Raw genomic sequence first — 26997 nt, 5'->3', positions numbered from 1 at the left:
CACCAACAGTGTAAGAGGGTGCCCATCTCTCCACACCCTCTCCAACATCTGTAGTCTCTTGCTTTGTTCATTTTAGCGACTCTGACTGGTGTGAGGTGGTATCTCAGTGTGGTTTTGATTTGTGTTTTGGACCAACTTCTTAATCCCCCTCTGGACTTCTGAATGTGTGTGCCTATAGGAGGGATGAGATGAGACAAGACAGTGAGGGAACAGTCTGGGCTTGTTCATGTGTGTTTACTTAAAAAGTAAAAAAGTTTACTTAAAAAGAGAGTGATCCATCATCTCCCTCACTGACTGCCACATCCAGGTACCACTGCTCGTATGGGGCGCCCTCAGTCTTTACTGACCGAGAACAACCTGAGCAGGGTCTCCTCCTTCTGAAACTCATATTCCAAGTGATGGTGTGTAGAAGCCATGGTGAGAAGATCAGTGAATGTAAAGCTCACCCCTGGATTGATGTCCTTGCTCTCTATGCATTAGCTCTACAGCTGTTCAGCGAAGCTCTTTCCTACCCCTCGGTAGTAGGATGCTAAAGCCTGCCCTGCCAACCTCGCAGTGCTGAGTAAAGCTGGAAGGGTAAGTGACTGGAATGTGCTCTGAGCACTTTGGTGTTACAGTGGGAGATAGAACTCTGTACACAATGAGCAAACTCAGAAGGAAAAACAGCAGCTCAGATTTATTCATTACAAAGCTTATACTTGTCCAGGGCTAATGACAAGAAAGGCTGTTGAAATTTCTAAGAGTCTCGCAGCCAGGTTGGAGGATAGTTTCGTATGTTGTCTGTAGAACCACCAAGGTCAAAACTGACAGGAAGAATGAGAAAGATCTGGTTTATAGGAAAAACAGGTGGTACTACTCGAACTCAACAAAAGACAGTAATGTAACCAAAATGACAGTGAAGGACATTGAACATTCTTCTTGGAAAGGGAGAGAAAATGGTGTCATTTCATTGGCATTATCAGTCTGAATAAAGTTCAGACACCCCTTCACCGAACATGTAACAGCATTTAGTACCTTGTACAGTGAAGGCCCGAATTCAATGGAATGGGCAGGGGAAGAAGTCAGAGGAAAGGTGGGAAGAAGGAAGGCAGCCAAGAAGATAAATCTGTACTCTGATCTTTATGAAATGTACATCAGAACGCTGCCTGTCTCTACTGACATTTTTCCAGGACCTGCTATAATTAGAATGAACCTCAACTCCTTACACCAGATCACAGGGCCATATGTGATTGTGCATCAACCAAGCCCCTGATTTCACATACTATGTCTCTATCCCAAATATGTTAGGCTTTGGTCACAGTGTCCTTTTTGTTGTTGTTTTAACACCAGGTTTCTCATCCTTGGCACTACTGAAATGTTGGGCTGTATAAATTCTCTGTTGTGGGATGTTTCTCTCATCCTGATTCTCTGTGCATCATAGGATGTTGAGAAGTCTCTCTGGCCTCTACCCCATAGACTTCAGTACAGCACCTGCCCCCCAACTGCAGTATGACAACCAAAAATGCTTCCAGACATGGCCAAATGTCTACTGGGTAGTAAAATAGCCCCTGTTGGGAACCACTGCCAAGGCCCTTCTCCTAGGGTTTTAGCACTAGCCAGGAACTCTGCTGAGATCTTCTTCCTCCGGCCGCTGCTTCTTGTCATTCACATCTCACATTAAATGTCATTAGGAAACTCTTTTGTGAGCACCCAAAGTAGAGTAGCCACTCAGTCGTTCTTGACATGTTGTTGTTTTTTTTTAGTATTTATTTATTTTGAGAGAGAGCAAGCACGAGTGGAGGAGGGGCAGAGAGAGAATGGGAGAGAGAATCCCAAGCAGGTTCCATGCTGTCAGCACAGAGCCCATTGCAGGGCTCAGTCCTACGAACCATGAGATCATGACCTGAGCTGAAATCAAGAGTTGGTCACTTAACCGGCTGAGCCACCTGGCGCCCCTCTTGATCTTTTAAAATTAGTTACGTAGCCCTTTCATTCTCTAATGTTTGGTACATGTGGATGGGATCTGTCTTTCCCCAGTAGGGCATCTGCTTTGTGAGAGCAAGAAACCAGGATACCTTTTGATTGTTCCGTCCTTGTGCCTAGGGCAGTGCTTGGCACATAGTGCAAGCTCCGCTAAACACCACTGAGTGGGGGAGTGAGTGGTGTTGCCACTGCAGCATGTGAACCAGTAGAAGCACCTGATGCTCTTGGTAGTCAGTTCCGTACGAGAAGGAGTGGAAGATGTGGGCAGAGCCCTGTTCTCCTCTGCCAGGACAAGGCCCAGACACCACCTCTGGAAAGGACATGGTTTTCTGAGGCAAAGAATGGAAACCACATCAAGGACTGCGAGAGAAAAAGTGATTATGCTTCCAGAAATCTCCCAGTAAGTTGGATTCAAAGCTGAGAAGGAAGATGGAGTGTGAGCAGGCGTCTGAGCAGAGGACTTCTCTCCTCATCACCTCCGTATTTCTTCCCTCCTATTGTAGTGAAGCCGTCTTGGGGGCTGGCGGAGATCTGCAATTCATCTTACGGCATATGCAGTCGGCGTTCTGGGATTCTCAAGAGGGATTTTAGTCTTGTCGCTGAGTGATGGCAGAGGTCCTTTAGGGTTCTCAGCATCTTGAGCCCGGAAGAACAGCAAAGTAGGGTGGAATCCAGTGATGTTATCATCAGCGCACCTAGTATATTGAAATGGCCTGTAAAGGTGCATCTTAAAGTAATGTATCTGTACTAAGAATTCATCTCTTTCCAGTTCCATTTGGGACCAAGATTCAGAGATTTGTTTTTTAAGTGACTTTAAGTCCCATTCGAATGTATGATATATAAACAGGTGTTGACCGTGGGGGTGCTCTGGCCACCAGACCTCATCTGGCTGCTCTGCCAGCTGGGCGCATTCCGGTGTTCCCCTCTCTGCTCCCGCTGCCTCCTGAGCAGCTTCCTGGACTCAAGTCTCCTTACTCACAGATACATACAGAGCTCCACTGCCTGTTCCTACTAAGTGTCCGCTTTATTTCTTATAAACCCTTTCATAAAAACTTTAAGTCTTTACAGGTTTAAACTCAGAACATTTTAAACTCCTTTGGGATTTCTAATTTTTCATTTAACAGTACCATATTGAATAACCAATAGCTTCCTAAACTGTCTGTAACTGGATAAATGACTTGAGGTAGGTGAAGTCTTCCTTCAGTGGTCTCTTTACCAGGTGACAAATAGCAAATATTATTTGGAATATTAATCTCAATTGGGACATTAGTGGGTTTTTTTTAATGTTTATTTATATTTGAGAGAGAGAGAGACAGAGGGTGAGCAGGGGAGGGGCAGAGAAAGAGGGAGACATAGAATTAAAAGCAGGATCTAGGCTCTGTGCTGACACAGCCCCAACACAGGGCTCAAACCCACAAGTAGTGAGATCATGACCTGAGCCAAAGTCAGATGCTCAACCGACTGAGCCACCCAGGCTCCCCAGAAACATTAGTGTTTTGATCATTGCAACTTAGTATGAGTCACGGAATCCTTAATCAAGTTTCAGATATTCTGGTCAATATGCTAAAGAAGGAAAAGAAGAAAGCTCAGGATGCTCTCCACTCATCCGGCATGGACAGAAGTGAACGTGGACACTCACAGAACCCGCCGTCTCTGCCTGGGAACCCAGAAGGTCTGAGGACTCTGCCTTCCTCAGCTCCCACACAGGCCCAGGATGTCAGCACTTCTGAGTATAAATCCAGTTTGCTCCAAAGAAAAACAGGTCAGTTATATTTATTTATAAACATAAATTATATTATGCTAAATATAGAAAACAGGCTTAAATAAGAAAACATAGGCTATCATAAGTTATATGTCTATAGAAAAAGTAAATAAGCATCGAAATGATTATAATTTTATCATTCTATTCTTCATCATTATAATTCTTATTATTGTTATTATTACTAATATTTCTAGAGGTTTTAAAGTTGTACTAGCAGCAGCTTCAGCAGCAATAACAAAAATTCCCAAGTAAAGTTTATCCTCAAAAGGAAAAAAAAAAAAACACCAATTCTGGCATTCCTCATTCTCTGTAATGGAATTCAGCATACCATTTTTTTAAATTTTAAATATGCAGGGTGAAGAAATGACAATTTATTTGTTAGAATTATTTTTTATAACTATCACAACTCCTAAATTAAGCGAGTTCCAAAATCGATGATTGAACTTAAAATACAAGGTATGAATTGTCTCAGAGTTCAGAGACAGAAATAGATGGGTCCAAGGCAACAGGAGAAAAGTTAACATTAAAGAAAGGAACACAACTTTTCCTCCAAGGGAGGGAAAGAATAAGGACAGATGTTTCATTGCCAATGTGATGACACATTATTTATTTCTAAATCTGAATAAGCTCTTTGCAACAAAATAATTTAACAATATTATTACAGTCTACCTTAATGGACAATAAACAAACAAAACTTTGTCAGATAAGTAGGATTAGACAGAGTTGCACCAACGAGGTGGCACTTCCCCCAACTTGTAGTTTTCGATTGGTATGTCAGGGTTTTTAAAATATTTTTTAGTGTTTATTTATTTTTGAGAGCAAGAGAGACAGAGCTCAAGTGGTGGCTGGGGGGCAGAGAGAGAGGGAGACGCAGAATCTGAAGCAGGCTCCAGGCTCCATGTTGTCAGCACAGAGCCCGATGCAGGGCTTGAACCCACAAGCTGTGAGATCATGACCTGAGCTGAAGTCAGACACTTAACCAACTGAGCCCCCCAGGTGTCATGATTGGTATGTCAGTTCTGCAACTCCAGAACCATGCTAGAGACCCAAGCTGGTTTGGGCTATTTTCTCTTTCTGTTAGACTGGTAGAGTGCAGTATACCATTATGTGATTGATGTGTTTCTCTTGAAAACATTGAGAAATCTGAAACATGGAATATACCAGAACAAAAGGGTAAAAAGCTTCCCCTTTTGGCAATATAGTTTGAAAAGCTCTGTGTAGGAGCACCTGGGTGACTCAGTTGGTTAAACATCTGACTTGGGCTCAGGGAATGATCTCACAGTTTGTGAGTTCGAGCCCCCTCACCTCCCGTTGGGCTCTGTGCTGACAACTCAGAGCCTGGAGCCTATTTTGGATTCTGTGTCCCCGTCTCTCTCTACCCCTACCCTGCTTGTACTCTGTCTCTCTCTCTGTGTCTTTCTCTCAAAAAATAAACATTAAACAAAATGGAAAAAAATCTCTGTAGAAATGTTGGGATGAGCAATCTGACATTCATGGTTTTCTAATGGATTTAGCTTATTAATAATGAGAGTATTGCACTCATTAAGAAGGGCATGTTTTAGTTAATAAAGACAAGATCAAGAAGCCTGGAAGTATCCTTTGTGATATTATATCCCTTTGTCTCTTAGTTCTAAGTCTCCTTGTTTTGAGTATTTAACAACACAGTAGAATAAATTCGAAATCAAAGGAAACCAAAAATGCTAATTTTACCATTTATCATGTTGGCAGGAAGCAGAGAAAGCAATTATCCTCTCTGTGAGTGTTTTCCATGTAACGTTCCTATACTCTGTTATGAGTAACAGTTGTTTGAAAAAAAGGAGGCCCTCTGCACTGGTGAATTCACTAGTTCATCCATCAATTTATTCATTCCTTCATTCATTCAATGTATATTTGTTGACTGCACACTTTGTCCTAGGTACTGTTAATAATTATTACTATTACGGCTATAGCTTACATAGCCCTTACATATGTCAGGTACTGTTCACAGCTGTCTGCTTGAATTAACTCATCTAATCCTTATTCTATAGGTTCTTGCTCTACCTCCATATTATACAAGGATAAACACAACCCCTGAGTCAAAGCACTTAGAGACTGACAGAGGAGAGGAGCTTTGAACAATTACTTACAAAAGCCCACCTCTGTATTACTGTTGGGGCACATACCAGGGAGCTCTGCCCCAAGTTAAGATCAGAAAGACCCAACAGAGGGCATTGGGGTGGGAGTGTGGCTGGAAGGAATATTGCAGGCAAAAGGAATTAATTGAATAGCTTTCAGGGCCTTTGTGGTGGAAAGGAGCATTTTAGAAGGTGAAATGGTCAGGATGGCTGGGATGTGGGGAGTTGAGAAACTAGGAGAACAGGTGGAGTATCATGTGCAGAATTTCATGACTAGTTAGAAGGCCATTACAGTATAGTAGTCTAGGCCAGAGGATGGAAATGATGAGAGAGAGATGAGGAAATCAGAGCATTTAGGAGGGAGAGTGGGCAGGGCTTGGTGACTAACGGATGTAGCCCGTAATGGTGAGGATGGCCCCCAGGTCTGTGCGTGGCTGGTGAAGCTCTTCAGGGAGGTAAGGAGCAGTGCTTCCCCTGGCTGTGCAACAGTTGGCATTGTTGGCTGTAGAGAACAGAGTTGGCATCTCTGACGACATGGGAGGTCACAGTCAGTACCCATATTAGAACCCTGTGCTCATGAATTGTTTACAGGCCTTCTCCAAAGACACACACCATTACAGCCATGCAGAAGTGGCCTCAGATATCACCGCCCCACCCCTTGCTGTGTGCCAGACCTTTTGTGTTTCTATTTTCTCTTGCCCACCCCATCTCCCTTCTCATAATTCTTCTTCCCCACAGCATCTCATAATCTCTCTCCTAACTCATAATTATAGTCAACTTTTTTAGTAACCCTTCTCCCCCCTTGATACCACTATCAAGACAGACTGTAGTTTTGTTTGGAGAATGAATTAAGTTTACTTGAATAGAAAATTACTGAAAAAATAATGGAAATTGTAAAGTCCAAGTACAAATGAGGTAAAAGAGTTTTGGCGAAAAGCCTTATAGTTGAAAGGGTTTTTGAGTTGTTTTAACTGTCATTGGATATAGTTCTAGCAATAACTTTAAATAGGAGTAGGTTCACAAATGGATTGATAATGATCTAACCATTTGGAAGAGGAACTGATGGGGGATTGATTTTATATTTTTGGCAAAACTACAGATAGGATGAAAACTGCTGTGATGAATCGATGCTGCACAGCAACAGGTAATGGGATAGTTTGTTATAATGTTTAAGATCCTAGGAGCTGATTAGGGTTTTATTATTGCATTATTTTATACAAGAAGCTTGTGTAAACTAAGCCAAATACAAAAAGTAATAATAAGCATGTGGTTTCGGAAGGATTTCTGTCCTGTGTAGGTATTGTCAATTTCTATTAACCATCCCTTGGGCTGCTTTTAATGCAGAAAGCAAGTAAATTTGACATCCTCCACTCTGAGACTGTTGTGAAACTCTCTCCCCTCTGATGACCCTCTTCCTTGTTTCCTTCACCCCCACTTCACAGTGAAAATGACTTCTTTGAAATTTCTTATGCTGAAAGAAAATGAAACCAAATTCATGGTTCACTAGAGAGACCCACACAGTCATTGTACAAGCAGCCTGCCAAGGCAGAGGAAGGAAGGTGAGGGGCTTTAGGGCTTCTTGGTTTTTTGGAGGTTAAATGTCTGTTTTAGTTTCATTGAAGTAGTAAGAGAGATTGTTGAACTCCACATTTTGAAAAGAGTCATATGGTTCTCTGTAAAATAGCAGGAGTTTGATAGTTTGGTTTTCTTGTTTGGTTTTGAGGGGGTTTGTTGTTTTTGTTGTTGTTTACTTTTGTTTGCGCTTTGACTGTGTGTTCCAGAGTGTCACCTGGAACCAGTCAGTGTACCAAAAGCCCTTGATGAGTCACCATGTCCTTTGACTGAGATACTAACAGAACCCACCCATCACAGGTGATGGCACTTTAAAAGGTGAACTGAAAGCCCAAGCCACAGCCTGGAGGCTCCAGGCTCTTTTCTCATACTTCTGAGAATTTGTTGAATCCCCACTCTGTGCACAGAAGGTCCAAGGTTAGGTGTTATAGGGGGCACCAACCAGAAATTGAGAAATGGTCTCTACCTCTGGGAGCTCACGTTTAAATAGCAGAGGCTGCCTTGGTACCCAAAGATAGAGAATAAAATAACAGGGTTTATACATAGGAGCTAGAAGAAATGCTATGGGAAGTCAAAGCAGAAGGCAGGGACTTTAATAAATGGATTGGGGAAAGCATTACAAAACAAGACACAGTGACACAAGTGACACAGAAGTTAGGTCTCAAAGGATCGGTAGAATTTGGACAAAGATGGAAGAAGGAACATTCTATTACATTCCAGGTTTAAAGAATATTATGAGTAAAGGCTTGGGAACAGGAAAGGAAGGCAAAATATGTAGAGTTGGCAGGGGTACTTGTTTAGCTAGGGCCCTGGAGAGGTACAGGAAGTCCTGAAGAAATAAGGCTAGAAAAATGAGTGGGAAATTGCTGGGATGGCTGCTTCAGGGAGACAGGGTAGAGAAATACATGAGAACATCCCCTTTTAACTTTATGTGCTTTCATGTTGTTTTCTTGCATCTAATGTCTTACCCATGTTACGAAAACCCTTAAAAATACCAAGCCAGGGAATTTTCTTCATCTGGTTGCAGGGAACCAACAAAACAGAGGGGGCATGGTGATAGCTGTGCTCTGGGAAGGCATTTGTGGAAGGAATCTTTAGAGTGTCTTGGAGACAAGATGCTTGGAGACGTGTTTAAATGGTTGAGGAAATAGAATAGTCCAAGGTGGGAGGGATGGAAACAAAGAGGCAAGGAACATGTAGAGATATAACAGAGGGAGCCTACAGCAGTTCTCCATGGCATAAACAGCTCTGGTTCTCCCTCTTCTTGGTTTTCCTGTTCTTCTGGCACTGAGGATGCAGGTATAGGCATCGACAGGAGGACAGGGGAGCCTGCACCTCAAACCTGGAGTCTGTTCCTTGAGTTTGCTCTACTCATGCTCAAAGGATTGCTCTCTGGACCAGAAGCTACTGCTATGAAGTTTTAATATACCCAAATCAATCCACTAAGTTGAAAAGAAGAGCTCAAAGAGAAATCCACAGAGTAAAACTCACCCATAAAACCAGAGAAAAAGAGTAGAGATTAGATTTTCTAAGATCCTTTCCAACTTGCTTTGTTGTAAGCCTCAGGCACAAATGTTCACCTCTTGCTTTTCAAACCTCTCATGATCCATCTTACCCTCTCTTTTGGAACTGACCATGCTTTCATCCTTGCATTTCCCTATAAATGGAGTTGAAGAGACAATAAGTAAGTGCATCATTGCCTTCTATGTAGCTCCATGGCCAATCTCACTTCTGCAGGGCAGAGTATTGAAGTTATTCCAAGCACTATCTCTAAGAAATACATCTTTGTATCCCTCAGATTTGAAGGCCCATAGATTAGATGAAATGAAAAAATGATGCTCAAAAAAGAGAAAGGGGAGAGAGAAAAGTTGAGAACAGACTCTGATTTAGGTTTAAAATCAAGCCTTACCCCCATTTCCATTTGTTTTATCTGTTAATCTTTGTGATTCCACCACTAAGGTCTTCAAACCTAAAAAATGAACAAACAAGTAGAAGCCCATGTGTTTTCTGAAGGAAGGCAGCATGACCCTAGTTGGGACTCAACTTCTGACATTTGTTGGATTCAGCAGACACCCATGAGCTCCCATGTGCCCCTATCTATCTATCTATCTATCTATCTATCTATCTATCTATCTATCTTAGAAGTCATCATTTATGAGCATCTTAGGAAATTTTTTTAATTTTTTAATTTTTTAAAAAATACTTTATTGTCAAATTGGTTTCCATACAACACCCAGTGCTCTTCCCCACAAGTGCCTTCCTCCACCACCACCACCTCTTTTCCCCCCTCCCCCCTTCCCCTTCAACCCTCAGTTCATTTTCAGTATTCAATAGTCTCTCAAGTTTTGCATCCCTCTCTCTTCCCAACTCTCTTTCCCTCTTCCCCTCCCCCTGGTCCTCCATTAGGTTTCTCCTGTATTCCTGTTAGACCTATGAGTGCAAACATATGGTATCCGTCCTTCTCTGCCTGACTTATTTCGCTTAGCATGACACCCTCGAGGTCCATTCACTTTCCTACAAATGGCCAGATTCCATTCTTTCTCATTGCCATGTAATACTCCATTGTGTGTGTGTATATATATATATATATATATATGTATATATACACACCACATCTTCTTGATCCACTCATCAGTTGGGAGATAAGTAGGTAGCTAGAGCTGTCTTTTAGCATAATGAGAATGCTGAATAAAAGGGCCTGGATAGTGGAGGACTCTTCCAAAACTGTAGCCTTGTAAATAATCAATTACATATTCTTTGGGGAGACAGTATGGTCAGGAAGGGTAACACAGATTCTGAATATGGAATGGATTCAAAGTATTAGAGGTATCAAAGGCAGTGCCCTATGCCTATGGACATTAAAAATTGCTGGGTTGGATGTGTAGAGGAAGACCATGACCCTGGTACCCAAGTACTCAGTGAAGTGAGAAAAGCAAAAGACTGCTGATGGCAGTCAGGAGGACAGGGTAGAAGATATAGCCAGATGGAATGAACCTGAATGGGAAAAAGGTTTGCCTATGTTGTATTGTTTGCTTATGTCTTTATTTTCATCAGCATTAATGGGTATTGTTCCAGAATCGCAGAGAGAAGACAGGTAAAATTCTGGCCAACAATCTCATTTCCCTACCTGGTTGTAGGAAGAATCTTATTCTGATATAATGCCACTTTTTTCACCTGAAGTTTGGGGTAAAAGGCTATATTTCTATTGTGTTATGTTCATAAGGTGGATGGGATATTGCCTGGTCAAGAAAATGGATTCTTCTACTGGGAGGGATACCCTCAATCTCCTTCAAAACTTGCTGGGAGAAGACACAGCACTCAGGTCTGGTAGAAGACACTAACCAAACAGTCATGGAAGACCTGTTGCTTAATATGATATGCTTGCATGTGACAGAAAGTTAGCGATGGTTCTGGGCATGGGAACCCTATAATTTGGCTCTAAGGTAAAGGATCATAAATATGAGGACTATGTCAGGACACAGGTAATTAATTTTCATTTTATTAAACTTTGCATTCAAAATTAATTTTTCAGTTGATTATTTGGAGCTCAGGTTTCATTCTCTCATATATGGATGGGTAGGTTGGGTTTCCTGGAAGCTAAGTCTCAGCCAGGTGTTTATTAGGGAGGGCCCTTGGAACTAACAGTCGTGGAAGTGAGAGGAAGGGTGTAGGATTTGGCCGAGGGAGAGGCTGGGCTGTGATGTAGTCCTGACAGAGGCCTCAGGGGCTCTGAAGCTGAGCAGGCCTGTCAGAGTTGTCCCAAGTTGAGGCAACCCTCATGACTATCAGTCCCTGGATACAAGCCTATAAGAGGCATGGCTTTAAATGAGGCAGTTTTCTTCAGCTGATAAAAATCCCAAAGAATGTTGATAACTCAGGACTTGCTGCTAATGTACTCTTAGCAGCTAGAGGAATAAGTCCTTCATTATTTTTTAACCCTAAATTTAATTTTTCTCACCTCCCATTTCCCACCTCTGATAACCATCAATCTATTCTCTATATCTATGAGCTTTTTTTTTTAGATCCCACATATCAGAGCGATTCTATAGTATTTGTCTTTCTCTGTCTGAATTATGTCATTAAGCATAATGCCCTTGAAGTCCATTCATGTTATCACAAGTGGCAAGATTTAATTCTTTCTTATGACTGAATAATATCCCATTATCTACATCTATATCTATATCTATGTCAATGTCAACATATTTGTATCTGTGTCTACATATATATCTATGGATAAAGATATCACATTTTCTTTATCCATTCATCACCATTGGACAGTAGGTCATTTCCATATATTGATATGGAAATATCAGCATATGGAATGAATGCAGGGATGCTTTCCATGTTAGTGTTTTCGTTTTCTTTGGATCAATACCTAGAAGTAGAATTGACCCTATGGTAGTTCTATTTTTAGTTTTTTGAGGAACCTCTATACTCTTTTCCACTGTGGCTACACCAATTTACATTTACACCAACAGTGCACAAGTGGTCTCTTTTCTCCACATTCTTGCTAATACTTGTTATTTCTTTTTTTTTTTTAATAGCCATTCTCACAAATGTAGGGGGTATCTCATTGTGCTTTTGATTTGCATTTCCCTAATGATTAAAGATGTTGAGCATCTTTTCATTTGCCTGTTTTAGCCCTCTGTGTGTCTTCTTTGGAAAAATGTCTATTCAGATCTTCTGCTCATTGTTTAAAAAGATTTTTTTTAACATTTATCTATTTTTGAGAGATAGAGAAAGACAAAGTATGAGTGCAGGGGGAGCATAGAGAGAAGGATACACAGCATCCCAAGCAGGCTCCAGACTCTGAGCTGTCAACACAGAGCCCAACACGGGGCTCAGACCCATGAACTGTGAGATCATAACCTGAGCTGAAGTTGGGTGCTCAACCCACTGTGCCACCCAGGTGCCCCTCTTCTACTCATTATTATTTGGATTGTTGGGGCTTTTTGTTGTTATTGTTTTGCTTTACTTTGCTTTGCTCTTGAATTGTGTGGGTTCTTTATATTTTGGATATTAGCCCCTTGTCAGATACATGAATTGCAGATATCTTCTCCCATTCAGTAGGTTGCCTTTTCATTTTGTCGATGGTTTCCTTTCCTGTGAATGGAAAAATATATCATATCTTTCAGTATGACATAGCCCCACTTGTTTATTTTTGGTTTTGGTGTCAGATTCAAGAACTCTTACCACCTTTGTTTTCTTGTAAGAATTTTATGGTTTCGGGTCTTATGTTAAAATCTTTAATCCATTTTGAGTTAATTTTTGTATACATTGTAAGATAGTGGTCCAGCTTCATTTTATTGCATGTGACTGTCCAGTTTTCCCAGCACCATTTATTGAAGAAAATGGCCTTTTCCCATTGCATATTCTTGCCTCCTTTGTCATAAATTAATTGTCAATATATGTATAGGTTTATTTGGAGGATCTTTCTTTTGTTCCATTGATCTATGTGTGTCTGTTTTTATGCCAATACCAATTGTTTTCATTATTATAACATTGTAATATAGTGTGGAATTGGGGAGCACAGTGCCTCCAGTTTTATTTTCCTTTCTTAAGCTATTTGCCGTGTGTGTTTGTGTGTGTGCGCGTGCGTGTGTGTGAGCACGCATGCGAGTGTGCAGTTCCATACAAACCTTATGACTTTTTATTGCTTTGAACATATCCATTGGATTTTTGACAGGGATTGCATTGAATCCGTAGATTGCTTTGAGTAGGATGGACATTTTAACAATATTGATTCTTTCATTCCATGAACACAGGGTATCTTCAATTTTCTACATATAGATCTTTCACCTCTTTGGTTAAATTTATTTCTAGGTATTTTATTCTTGAAGTCCTTCCCTCTTAAAAGGTTATCAGAATAGCACATCACAGTAACCACCACAGAGGATAAGTTTTCCAGGATGTCCAAAATACCAGTGTAGTACCTACCTTAGCTGAATTATGTAACTTGCAGCTCATAATGTCACTCTATGGTAATATGACCCATAAAGCTGAATAAATACAGGAATTATGTGATCCAATCACTATTTTTAGCATTGTTTTTTTGATAAAATATATTCTGCATTCCAACTCAGGATGTCAAGAACACATGCTCTTTCACTCTGGCAGTAGAGGAATAGAAACAACCTCTCTCTCTCTCTCTCTCTCTCTCTCTCTCTCTCACACACACACACACACACACACACACACATACATACGCACACACACATATGCATATCCATGCAGAGCCTTGCCCGGGTTTTGGCAATAAAACATTACCTTTTCACCAGTTGTTTATTTGCTTTATAGAACACATGACGTTCTCTGCTATTCTAGATGATGTGGAAAGCATAAGATATTCTACTACAAAGGCCCTGGGAAGCATGGAAGACTATTCTTAGGTGCAGGAGCAGCAGCTCTTATTAATTCATTTGAAAAGCATTGAATTGAAGCTATGTACTGGCTCTTACACTAGGTGACTGACACCCAGTACCTATTAAAGTATTTATGATCTAGAAGAGAACCTATAGTGGACATGCACAGAGAGTGTCAAGGGACATGGAAGGGGAATGATCAACTCTTTCTGGGCAGGTTTAGAAAAACTTACATGGAAGAAGTGGTACTTGAACACAGTCTTCAAAGAGTGAACACATTTATGTCTGACAGAATGAATAGAGGAAGGAAGCAAAAGAGCACCTAGAAAATTTCTCAAGCAATAGCATGGAGGTGTGGAACATGGTATTTTTGTGATATTTCTCAAGTCTTTGGTTTGGCTGGACTATAGGTTTTGTGTGGATTGGGTAGTGTTTACCAAGAAATAAAGCTAAAGAGGGCCAGGCTCATGAGGAGCTTAAATTCATGCTTCTGAATTTAGAACTTAATTTTTCCTAGCGCTTAGGAGCCATAGCTTTTTAATAGGAGAATAACATGGTCAGAGTAACTGGTAAAGAAAGATCACTGATAGCAATGTGCTAAGTAAACTGGGACCTGAGGTGATGGTAGAATGGAAGTTATAGTACTAGTCAAGGTCAGAAATTATGAGAGCTAGGATCAGACCAGCCACAGTCAGGATTGAAAAGATGAGAAATACGTTAGGGGTACCTATGAAGGAGAACTGATTGCAGCTGGTTAGAATAGGGGGTGCATTGAACAATCTGAGATGACTCCCAGGTTAGCAAGACTGTGAATCCATGAAGAGAAGCAGGTCTGGAAGGAGTGTGTATTTATTTAATTATGGATATATTGAAAATGACTATGATATTGGAGTGTCTAAGCTAGTAAAAACATAGCTTTAGTGCTCACGGCAAGGGGTTAATGAGGGAAAGGGATCACTGACTTGTAGCCATAGGAGTGAATTAGGTGGTCCAATGAAATGGGTAGCAAGGAAAAAGGGGAAAAGGACCAGAGGCAGAACACTTAGGCTCCCTGATATTAATGGGCGTGGTCTGGGGCAGAAGAGCCAGCAAAGCAGAACTGTGAAAGGCAAGAAACAATCAAAAGTAAGATCTCAGAAGTGCCTCTAGAAGTTGTGTCAAGGAGACGGGGGTGATTAGCAGCACTGGATGCTGCAGGGTGGCCAGGTTAGGGGAGAACTGCAGTCTATCGGATTTGGATGGGAAGTGAACAGTGACTTCTGCCAAAGCAATTCCAAAGAGTGAGGGAGCAGAAAGCTCACTGTACCAGACTGAAGAGTGGGAGGAGAGGAAGTGAGGCAAAAATAGTCACAGAGATCATGGGAGGTTAAAGAATTTTGAGGCTAGCGTTGTTAAATGGAGTTTCTTTGTGGGTGTTAAAGTCATTAGGATATTGGCAGGAAATAGGGCAGAAAGGATAATGGTGAGCCAGGAGCCCAAATCTGCTTAGGTAGCTGGGTGGTTTGTTCACTCCTTGAACCAATATATACTTTAAGTGACAGCATCAGAGAGAGGGGGTAGCAGGACCAAAGGGCACAAATCTCAAAGGAGGAAAGGTTTGGGCCTTAGTGTTAAAAACGGTGATATTGAAATGGTGCTGGTGACTCAAAAAAAGGCCATACTGACCCTGGCCCTTCTAGTATTTACATAGAGGAGAATGAACATCCTCCACTTGAGAGAACTCCAGATAAGTCAGTATTCCTGAGGGAAAAGTCAGATTTCAGTGAAGAGGAAGAGCTTACGGGGGAGTTTCATAAAACTGTTGAGCACGTGGGAGAGCTTAATTAACAGTGAATGTGGGGTCCAGAGAGCAGAGTAGGACAGATTCTCAGGGAGGCCAGCAGTAGAAGGAGGAGTGGTTGGGATGACCTGGCAGTAGGGCAAGGAAGTAAAGAATAATATGTGAGTTGACCGTTGCCTGCAGGGGCTTGCATTTTGTGGTGGCCAAAGATGATAGGGGTGGAAGTCATGGTAGGACTGGTAAGTGTGGCAGATTCAGTCTCTTACTGGCTTTTAAATGATATGCTTCTGATGATTTCCTTTGACATGAACTCTCCCTGGATGATGTTTTGGAATGAGAGTGGGGGGAAAGGTCAGCCAGCTTCTGGAATGTTCCCCTTCCAGTGACATCACAGGACCCTGTGAGTTTGGGACAAAGGTACAGCATGGAAAAGCTCAGAAAGGGTGCTGGAAATTCTCAAGTATTTCCTCACGTTGTGGAGAGCAGTTTGTATGTCTCCCACATGCTCCTCTCTTGACAGTCCTGTGATTTGAACAGTAGCAGCCGCTCTCCTAGTCATGGGACTCTTGCATTGGTGGTAGTAGTTTGTGGCTTTGTAGATATGGGTCATTCCTAAGTCAGATACTTAGAATTTTGGTATTGTGTTTCCTAAATTGTAAGCTCCTAAATAAGTCTTCAGTGTTGAGAGGCCTCCTCAGAGCCCCCTCTGGAGATAATATAGAGCCACTAAAGCAAGAGAAATAGAATCGAATCAAGGAGATTCTTTTTCTGGTCTTTTTGATTTGGGTCAAGCACAGAGCAGAGAATCTATAAACCTCCTATCTGACAAGTTTAACTCTGTCATTTCCCCCTGGCCATCGTATAATCAGATTTTACCCTGCGATGAGAGACAATAATTGCACTGAGTTACAGCATTTGCCTTCACCCTGGAGTTTGGGAATCCATCAGCACTTCCTCTATCAAATATGATGTTCTGGGATTTATACCAACAAGACCAAATAGTTTCTGTCACTATGTTCAATAGGGAATGTATTTTGGAAAGATGATAGATGAACTCTGTCTTTATTTGTAGCATAAGACATGATCTTTGCACAACATCTATCAGTTGCTGTGACAGTCCAAGTCAGAAATTTCCTGCTCCTTCTAGAGTTAAGTTCAGCTGGTTATGTCATTGCAATTACTAAGGTCAGTATATATGTTGAGGGTTGGAGTGGGCGTGACTGAAAAAGGACCAGGGAAATAATAAGTCTTTCTCCACCATACACATGTCAAACACACATCAAGTTTGTCTTTCAATTAGACCCTCCATCATTGTTTGAAAAGCTTTGTGCCACCTGTCACTCTACCTCTTAACCTCCCTCAGCCAGAAAGCTTTGCTCAGAAATACTACTTCTCTCCCTCTAGTTACATTTCAGGCTGATCTCTCTCCTCATCTTCTGGTTCCCTTAATTTATAGTTATGCTTCCATGAATCTGTTCAGTTCTTTGCTTTTAGTTATTCTACTTCATTTTGATGAACAGACATTTCTTGGGAATCCTACAGGAATCCATTTGCTGAAGCTCTTGAGCCTCATAAACTTGTGCTGAGTTGAGCACTGTTCCAGAACTGATAGAAGAGGTGTGTCTTGTGGCTGGGATTACCAGATGCAGGAAATAAAAACAGGAGATAAATCACACATAACTCTTCAGTATAACTGGGTCCCAAATATTGAACGGGAGCCACTTATACTAGAAAATAAAGTTTTTTATTTATCTTAAATTCAAATTTCAATGTGAAATCTTATATTTTATCTGACGGCACTACCCCTGGCCCTTTTCTTTGTTGTGACGGTTTCCTGGTCTGAGGGTTCCCAGACTGCCTTTAAGGAACTGTAAGAATGCAGGTCTGATTCAAGTTTCCCCTCTGACCTTGGAGGCCTAGGTGTTGGTTTCTCAGAATCATTAGACAATAGAAGGGCACACATTGCCCAAGGCAGGAGGGACCACCCTTATAACACCCAATCAGGAAAGGCCAGCTAACACCCTTAACATTTCTAAGGGCAGGTCTAGAAATAGAAGCTATAGGTAATCACCTATTGCTTAAGGCTAGTTACACCCTATGTGAGGGTCCTGGGTCCTGGGTCCACTCTGTAATTGGCTAATACTCTAAATGTTGTGATTGGATCACTGTACCTGTGTCACACTTTCCTGTAACTCCCCCTTCCCAAACCCGTAAAGGCCCTACCCTGCCTTTGTTCGGGGCTCTCCGCATGAATCCGTAAAGTCTGTGAACCTGAGCTTAGGCTTGGCCAGCCTAAGCCTGTAATAAAACTGCCCTTTGCTTTTGCATGCGTGACTCAGTCTCCCTGGTGGTCTCTGGTTTTGGGGGGCGATATTAAAATCTGGGCATAATAGAACTGCTCCAGAAGAGGAATAGTGGGGTCTGTGTGGGTTCATTAGCCGGCAGGGCTGCTCCAGGGCTCTTGTATCTGTGGGGTATGGTGGCAGGGGTGGGGAGGTGGAATTGATCTTCATGCTAGCACCAAATGCTGCAGTTGTTTTATCTTTTGTCCTACATACATCTCTTTCTATACTGGTGGAATTCCAAGTTTCTGATCCTAGGAGGGGGACAGGAGGGTTACAGTGCACAGCATTTCTCAAACTTTCGCCTCAGAATGCCTGTCAGTATCTCACAGGATGCTGGTGCTCTATAGAACACTGGGAAAGCCTGCTCTGTGGTATCCCCATGAACACTTTCTGCTGCATGTAGAGTTCATCCAGTATCCAGCTATTTATTCGTCAGATTTATTGTCAGTGATCAGTACTGGCTCAAACCATGGCTTATGAACTGCATCTTGATGTGTGTTCCTAGAGCCCAGTCATTTGTATATGCTTATTTTTGGAGGAAAGTTCTATAACCAACGCTTTCATTATGTTATACCCAAGTTTCCAATATTGTCCTCAAAAACCAGAGACTACCAGGGAGACTGAGTCATGCATGCTAAAGCAAAGGGCGGTTTTATTACGGGCTTATAAGCTCAGGCTCACAGACTTCACCAGCTCAGTGGATCCATGCAGAGAGCCCCGAACAAAGGCTGGGTAGGGAATTTATGGGTTTGGGAAGGGGGAGTTCCAGGAAACTGTGACACAGGTACAGGGGTCCAATCATTATAGCATAACATCATTGACAGTAACTTTAACCAATTACAGAGTGGACCCAGGACCCTCACGTAGGTCATAGCTTCTATCTCCAGGCCTGCCCTTAGAAATGTTAAATGTGTTAACTGGCCTTTCCTGATTGGGTGTTACAAGGGTGGTCCCTCCTTCCTGGGGCAATGTGTGCCCTTCTATTGTCTAATGATTCTGAGAAGCTGACTCGTAGGCCTCCAAGGTCAGAGTCAGTTTGATTCAGACCTGTGTCCTTACAATTACTGATGTAGCTCATTCTGCTAGGTTTTCAGATGCCCAGAAATACTCTGGACCTCGTTTCCTCAAGCTGACAGACCAAAGTAGTACTATGATATATAGTACTTTCTTCCACTGAAGCACCCCTCACTCTAACTTGACCAATTATACATTCAGGATAGCCTATGGATGTTTATGAACTTCTCAAGGCAGCCAGACTTAGAACCTTCCAGACCTCAGTTCTGTGTATGGTGTCATATGCCTTTGTGAAGCTGACAGATAAAACAAGGGATATTAACATTCAACTCCATAGTTTTCCCATCTTCACTGCATGAGGAAAATCAACTCCACTCTACCCTGAGTTTTTAGATGGTGCGGTTCCCCTCTCCAGCTGTGCTGTTGAGACGTATTTACAAATCTCTTTTTAGAAGTTCTCTTTCTAGAAGCTCACATTTACCATTTGGATGGCTTGAGTGAAACTTTGTAGTATATGAATGGCTTGACCCATTAGAGTTTAATGGGCAGACAATGGCTATTCCAAGAAGTGCCCGGTAGCAGTGGGTTGGCCCTTTGGGGCTCTTTGGTAAACGTGATTGAATTGAGTATAACCACAATCTGGATTTTGAATGTATGCGTGCTATCTTTTTCTTTCACTAGAAATTTATATTAGTGATCACAAGCAAATGCCTGGCATATTCTTTTTACAAGGCTGTAGTATAGTGCCTCATATTTCAAGTCCTATGTTGCTCATTCTTCCATATTACCGTGGAACAGTGAGATATGTCACCTTAGAATTTTACAGTCCACTGATATGAGAAAGAGCAACTGAGCCTTTTAAACCATTAGTCTGCAATGCTCATCACTTAACTCAGATAACACTGGGTGACTCAATCATTTCCGTCAGTCACAGCGGTGCCAATATATGTGTGCGCACATATACTTCCATGCAGACACACACACACACACACACACCGCATAATCACGCAACACCCTGGACACGCACACTCCACACTCACACACAAAACACATGTGTGCACACCAACCTTTCGTCTTTGGTGCTTTTCTAGTATACCCTGTCCTGTTCTAGTCTTCTTAGTCTGCACTACATTAAGCAACATCCCACCATACTTACTGGCCCAGAACTATCTAAATGGTTGATTTACTGACTCATAGGTTAAGTTTCTATTTTGTGCCACTCCATTAAGTCTGGCAGCTCCTGGATTGCTGCCCTCTAGCATTTGTTTGGCCCGTATGATCTCTGTGAATGTCTGTGACCCACTTTATTCTGTGAACACAAGTAGGATCAGCATTTGATATGTATGATATCATGGAAAAGTGATGCTCTGCCTAATGTGGGGTGTGTGTGTGTTTATTTTTCTCACCAAGGCCCAAGATGATTTTTTGATAATGCCCTGCAGGGAGATAGACAGGATTTAGTGGTCTATTGCTCTCTCCGAACTCATTAAGGTTTGTTAAGCTGATTATGTTAGCTTGGATATACAATAGATGGGCTCTTTTAAAAAAAAATTTTAAGTGGAAGTGAAAACCTGATTGGTTAGCGTATTCATTTCATAACTTTATTGCTCATTACCCCTTCCATTTTAATTACATATGCTGTGTGAAATAATTGGTTTTTGCCATTAGCAAATAGAGCCCACAGGACCTTATTATCCCCAGACTCATTGCTTCCATGTTCAATTAACCATTTTTCTGGAATAGTTTTGTTTGACAGAAGATTGACTCCAGGATTTAAAACCCCATTTTTCCGCCAAGTGCAGTAGGTGACAGTGCGATAGATGGAATCTAACGTGTCCACAGAAAGGAACACCCATGAGTCTGTGTCATTCACCGTCACACATGAAATCTGCCAAAGGTTAAGATGCCTGTCCCTGCTGCAGCCTGGATTTGCAACAGAACTCTCTCCTTTCCACCCCTTCTGGGTCCCTAACAGTCGAGACCTCTGGTGGGGGCTAGGGATGCCCTGTCCCAAATATCCTCTTCCTTGCCTAAACTTGAAATCCCCTCAGTTTGCTTCATTTGGATAAATGGGATAATAACCTTAAGAAGGTGAGGCTAGAAACATCTATCATCAACCCTAGTATGTTTCATTTGGTCAGGTCCTTTCTTAGGTAAGATAAGCGGAGGTACCCTGGAGACATGACACGTGGGCACCTTACTACAGCAGAGAAGGACCATTTTCCCGAAGCCTGGAGCGCAGTATTTTGGCCAGTGGGAGAAGGACAGGGGCACAGTGAGAGAGAAAGGAGAGTGAAGTGTATGTACCACTCTGAAATGTGGCTGCCCCTACCTTCCCTCCTCCCAGGGCCCACTCCCCATCAGGAAAGAACAGGAAAGGGATTGGGGAACCAACCCCAGCTGGCTTCCTGGTAACAGGTGCAGAAATCTGGGAAGTGTATTCCTAAGACAGACCCAAAATTTGCTGTGTGCAGCCTGTAGAGGGATTTTCTAAGTTTATTCTATGTTGCATGTGGCTATAACATCCACATAGCTTAGCCAGAATTATCACACCACTTTTCATTTTTAATTTTACGAGTAATACTTGTATGTATTTTCCTTTAATATAATTAAAACCTTACAAATAGCACTAGCTTCCCTTTTACAACCCATTCCAATCTCTTAATCCCTACCTCCCTGGTTAAAATTTTGTGTATGAGATCATTTTTTTTACTTTTTCTTTATATATATAATATTATGTATAACTATACATATAATTTTCCTCTTTCTATATATGTATATGTGCATATACCTACATATGTGTATGTATTTATATTTATATAAAAATAATACATAGTTTAAAATATATACATATTTTTTACTTATATGTTTTCATTTATTTATTACTCAACTTATATAAATAATACAAAGTTTTACTTATATAATATATAATATTATATATTACTTAAGATGTATAAGTAATATAAATATATTTTGGGTTACTATATATAAATGCATATTTTTTATGTATACACATAGTAAATCCATAGAGAATCTATAATATTATTTTATATGAATATATTTGTATGTTGCTCCATAACTAGTCCTTCAATATTCAGCAAATGTTAAGTGGCTACTCTATACTGGAGCAGTTCTGGACACTAGCAATTAAGTCTGAAATAAAGCAACGATCCTTGCCCTCATGAAACTTACATCATAGTAAATGCCATCATTCTGAAACTTCTTTTTTCGCTCAATAATATGTCGTGGCAGTTTATCCATTTTCATACATGTAGATCCACCTCAGTCATTTTAAATGATGCATAAAATGCAGTCATATCACAGGTGACCTTGACATTCCCATATTGTTGAAATCATTGTCATGAAACTTTGACCTAGCAGTCTGCTCTGCCAGACATTTATTTATAGTCGTCTGGCAGTGGAAAGAGCTCCCTTTCAGCTTTTTCTTCCCTGTCTCTGGTGGAAGAGATAAAGGAACTGCATCTCCTACATCACTTTGTGATGACGATTTTGTCAGTTACATCCTGGGCTGTCAGACCAGAGGTACGGTGCAAGAGAAATATTTGAGAGAGTTGGTGAGGGAAATTTTCTTTTTCTCCTTGGGATAATGCATCAAAGGTTTAACGACAGGAATCAAAGTGGTGGGGGAGTGATCAAGAGAGTGGAAATGGGAGAGCTGAAGACAGGAAACCATTCGTGAAGGATGGCCACTGAAGGACCTGGGGGATGGCCCTGGACCGTAGCAGCAGGTGACGGTGATCCCCAGAGGAAAGGGGAGTGGGCAAGCTTTATTGAGTCCACATCAAACATGGGGAAGGTCTATGTTGGTGTTCAACTCCTATTTTTCGTCTTCCAATGTGGTTCTCATTCATGACATCATATAGGTTCTCTTCTTAAGTCCCCCTGAACTGTGAAAGCCTACACTCCTGCTTCTAGACATTCGGGTTTGATAAAGATGTGAAAAAGCCCTTGTGTCTGAACAAACAGAATGAGGCTTATAAGAAGAGCCTCAAGTATAGAATGAAATACAGTCCTCATAATTGAAATATTTTCCTTACCTCATTCTGATCTGCATGAATTTAACATGCATAAAATAGGAAAACTTTTTTCCTACAGTAAAAAAAAATTAGTAGATTTCATAGTTTCCTTTTTACAGTTGAGGCTTCACAGCATTTACTTATGATAGATCTGCTTTATCACAATGGAACATAAAAACATGATTTAAGCTTTTCTTTAGTTTGTTCAATTTAATCATCCATGAAAACAGTGCTGATTTTTCTATCAGTAGTCAAGTTTTGATGTTCAAATTAGGGTTGTTACTTTTCATTTGTCTATCCATTCATTTAACCTGAAAATAGTTAAGCCAAGTAGTAGGGGAAATTATCTCCAGATAAAGTCTTGAGTTTGAATGATTATTTTTGGAAACTTCGTCCAAGTAGTTGAAATAATCAAATGCATTTCATGACATCTTTTCTATGTGACTATGACATGTGGCTTCTCTGTTTGTTTATCAGGCAGATATTGGTGGACTTAATTGAAGCTTGAATGGTCTCGCTTCTTTATATCCCAGGGTCATCATTAGGCATGCAAAATAATATCTCGCACGTTTTATATTTATGCATATATCTAATTAATAGACATGTAGTGAACAAATTTGCATTCTTTTCCAACTTTGTGCCCTACAGGAAGGAGGGTTTTCTGACCCTTTCAATCGCTCATGGCCTTCTCTCTGCCTAAATGCTAATGCCTGGGTGAAGATGCTAGTTCATAGCTGGTATAAGGAAGACAAAGGACAGAGATTTGCTCCTCATGAGCCATTTAACTTCCCAAAGGAAACAGAAAAACAACATTTAAAAAAAGACAAAGGCCTGCTGACTTTTTCATGTTGTATCCCTAGATCTGGATAGCCCTTTTGTAAATTCCATTGTCAGAGAAGGATATAGGTTTCATGGGACCTGAAGCTTATGCATGCGGGGAGGGGAAGGTTAATTTTAAAAATTCAAAATTAATTATTCAAAAGTAGATATGAAACTGAATATTTATGAAATAATGAGAAAAGAGCTACATCATAGCACATTACAAATTTTAAAAGGCTAACAAATAACAAAATCCATAAACTCCAGTAATTTAATTAACTGCTTGATACGCTTCTATGATACTTCTTCTCTACATTTTTTTGCTCTATAATCTTTAATTGCTACTTCACCTTAACTATTTTGTTATGTCATATTCTATATAGAGAATAGGAAGATTACTCAACTTCTCTTCTAAACATGATTGGCTGAAACATTTCTATTTTTAGCAGTTTAGAAAAGATTCTTCCATCTTTGCAACTTGTCATTCTTAATGTCCTGTAAATTGTTAGAATTTTCAAATATGGGGAAACTCCATCATGTTTCTTTCATATGTGAGCTATCCAATTTGGAGGAAGGGTGCCCACCTATGCAGACCCACCTCTCTGCCCCTACATTTAAACCCTGTTTCTATTCCAGTGCCCAAGTCTTCCAATGCTGGGTGCCACAGACCATGTCATAGATATCATAGAATAACCTCCAGAGCCATATCTTCATGCCAAGTGCTGGGTGTATTGATACAATGAGTTGAGTGGACAACGTTTGCTGGAAACCATTCTTACACCAGGGCCACTTGCAATACCTTAAGCATAAACAGAAGCAACTGAGAACCATGCAGCGATACTGCTCTAAAACCAGATCAAATGTTCTTCTTCATCAGACCATAAAGTACCAGTGGTCATTCCACTGTTCCACACTCCCAAACTAAATGGGAAGTGTAATGGAGGGGACGTCCAAGTGGGAAAATCCAGTGGACTTGACTGATTGTGATTAAAATACCTACTTTTGAAAAGTACTAACATCCCATGATCATGTGCCCGTACTACCAAGATCTCAGGGGCTCATGCAAGTGAGGCTCCTAAAACTTGAGCTTCCTCAATTCATGGCAATGATGCGGCAGCGTATTTTGGATCATGGTGAGGAGGGACTGGGAAAGTAAAGCAGTCAGCCTGCCAGTGCCTGCTGCTTGCAGGACTTAGACAGGCTTAGGCACCCACGAGTCTGGTAGGGAGAATGAGGAGCAAACCCAATTCAGATGCTGGGGAAAGCAAACCTAGCTGCAGGTTGGCTGACCCAAAAAAAGGCAGCCAGATCACTTGCTGTGGGAGCCCAAGTGCCATGTAACCTCAGATGGGAACATCAGGAGGCGGTGTCCCCTCGCAGTATGGAAGAAAGGACACAAGTTCTGGAGTCATGAAGATTGGGACTCAAATCTTCATGTATACACACTTTGTAGCTGTGTCACTGTGGACAAACCCCTTAACTTCTCTGACCCCTACTTCCCTTATCGATATAAAACCGAGGATGATACTGGGGTGTCTCATTTAAGTATCAGTGGGATAAGCCTTGGGCTCTTGATTTTGGCTCAGGTCATGATCTCACAGTTTCATGAGATCAAACCCAAAGTTGGACTCTGTGCTGACACCATGGAGCCTACTTGGATTTCACTCTCCCTCTATATCCTGCTTCTGAATGTGATCTCACTCTGGCTCTCTCTCAAGATAAATAAATTTAAATTTTTAAATAAATTATATATATATATACACACACACACACAGACACACACATAAAACTGAGAATGATACATACATTTTGTTGGGTTGTCAAAGAACTAATTGGGAAATGAAAACAAAAACATATAGATATGTCTGCTTTGTATACCAACTTTTAGTGGACTTCTTTCTTAGAGGCAGACAAAACTCCAAGTCAGGCCAGAAACATTCTTGTCGATCTTCATCAGCAGCCAATTTGTAATCAGATCCTAGCCTATGGTTAGAGGCATAAGAAATAGAAGCTGGCCCTTTAGTTTGGAAGGATCTGCAGTGGCCAGAAATGTACATCAGGGTCCCAGCCAAGGTGAATGAAGCTCAGGATGGAACTGAAGTAGCAACAAAGAAGCTGAGGCAAGATGCTTTCACATAACCTATGTCCACATGGGGGGAGGAAAGGAAAGAGTGCCCAGGCTCACCACCAGGAATGTTATAACATGCCAGAGCTCAGCGACTAAGCTTCTAATATGCAATCTGCCAAAGCCAAGACAGTTGTGGACTGCAGGTGTGAGGCCACAGAGACCCTAGACCCCAGAGGGCTAGAAAGGAGTGAATGGGCAACTTTCAGAAAACCTCATTTCTTCATGGCCCACCAACATCACAAGGACATGAACAAAGGACAATTAAAACATCCACAAATCCTGTATTATGCAACAAAAAAGAATCCTAGGATGACAAGAAAAAAAGAATATAGTTTAAAAAATAATATTGTTTCTCACCACCACCACCCCTTTCATCTCTCTGTAGAGAAGAAAGGTTCTTTTCTTTCTAATTCTTTATATTGGCTTCTCTCTTAGTGCTTGTGGCATCTGGAACCCATCCCATCAGTCCACTGGTTATCAAATTTTCTTGCACATAGGAACCACTTGTAGGATCTTTGTGGCTGGGCCCTGGGAACCTGCCTTGCTAACCCATGGCCCACACTTTGCAAGCCTATACTAGAACTCTCCTGACCCCCAATCCTTGACTTTGTTCCAGTTTTGCTTCTTATCATCTCCAAGCCCAGGCTCCTAGAACTAAGTAACTAAAATATCTTTGTCAAAAACATGAGGATTTTCAGGGCACCAGGATGCACAACCAAAGAACAGAACAACTTTTATAAAGAAATTGAAGAGTCCAGTGGTAGGGTGTGGCCTCATTGGTTGGGCGGGGAGGGAGAGGAGGGACACTTTGGGATCTGCTTATAATAAATTCACAAATCCTTGGCTCTCAGACCTTTGTCCATTTCCTTCTATTTTTCTCCCAAATGGATTTCAGCCTCTCTCAGAGCCCAACTACCTTCTCTATGGAGACTTCCAGATCTGTACCTCTGGCTCTGCCCCTCTCCTCAACTCCACACTCCCATCTCTGTTGAGATGACCCTGTCACCATAACAATGTCATTTGTCAAGCACTTTTATGTACCAGGCTCTTTGCTAACTCTTTGCTTGCCTTAACATTTAATTCTCACAGAATTAAGTAATGT

The 26997-nt window shown here is 41.3% G+C and overlaps 1 protein-coding gene across 3 annotated transcripts in view; it reads left to right on the top strand.

The window, feature by feature from the left end:
- KIF6 (kinesin family member 6) overlaps positions 1–26997 on the top strand; it is a 382012-nt gene that overhangs the window by 179987 nt on the left and 175028 nt on the right. For all 3 annotated transcript variants that reach the window (XM_029945027.1, XM_029945028.1, XM_029945029.1), the window contains one exon: positions 3509–3724. In XM_029945027.1, coding sequence (XP_029800887.1) covers positions 3509–3724 — 216 coding nt within the window. The remainder of the gene's footprint in view (positions 1–3508; positions 3725–26997) is intronic.

Source organism: Suricata suricatta, chromosome 7 (genome assembly GCF_006229205.1).
Source record: "Suricata suricatta isolate VVHF042 chromosome 7, meerkat_22Aug2017_6uvM2_HiC, whole genome shotgun sequence".
Classification (NCBI taxonomy): Eukaryota; Metazoa; Chordata; class Mammalia; order Carnivora; family Herpestidae; genus Suricata; species Suricata suricatta.
This window is presented reverse-complemented; position numbering and strand designations above follow the sequence as displayed.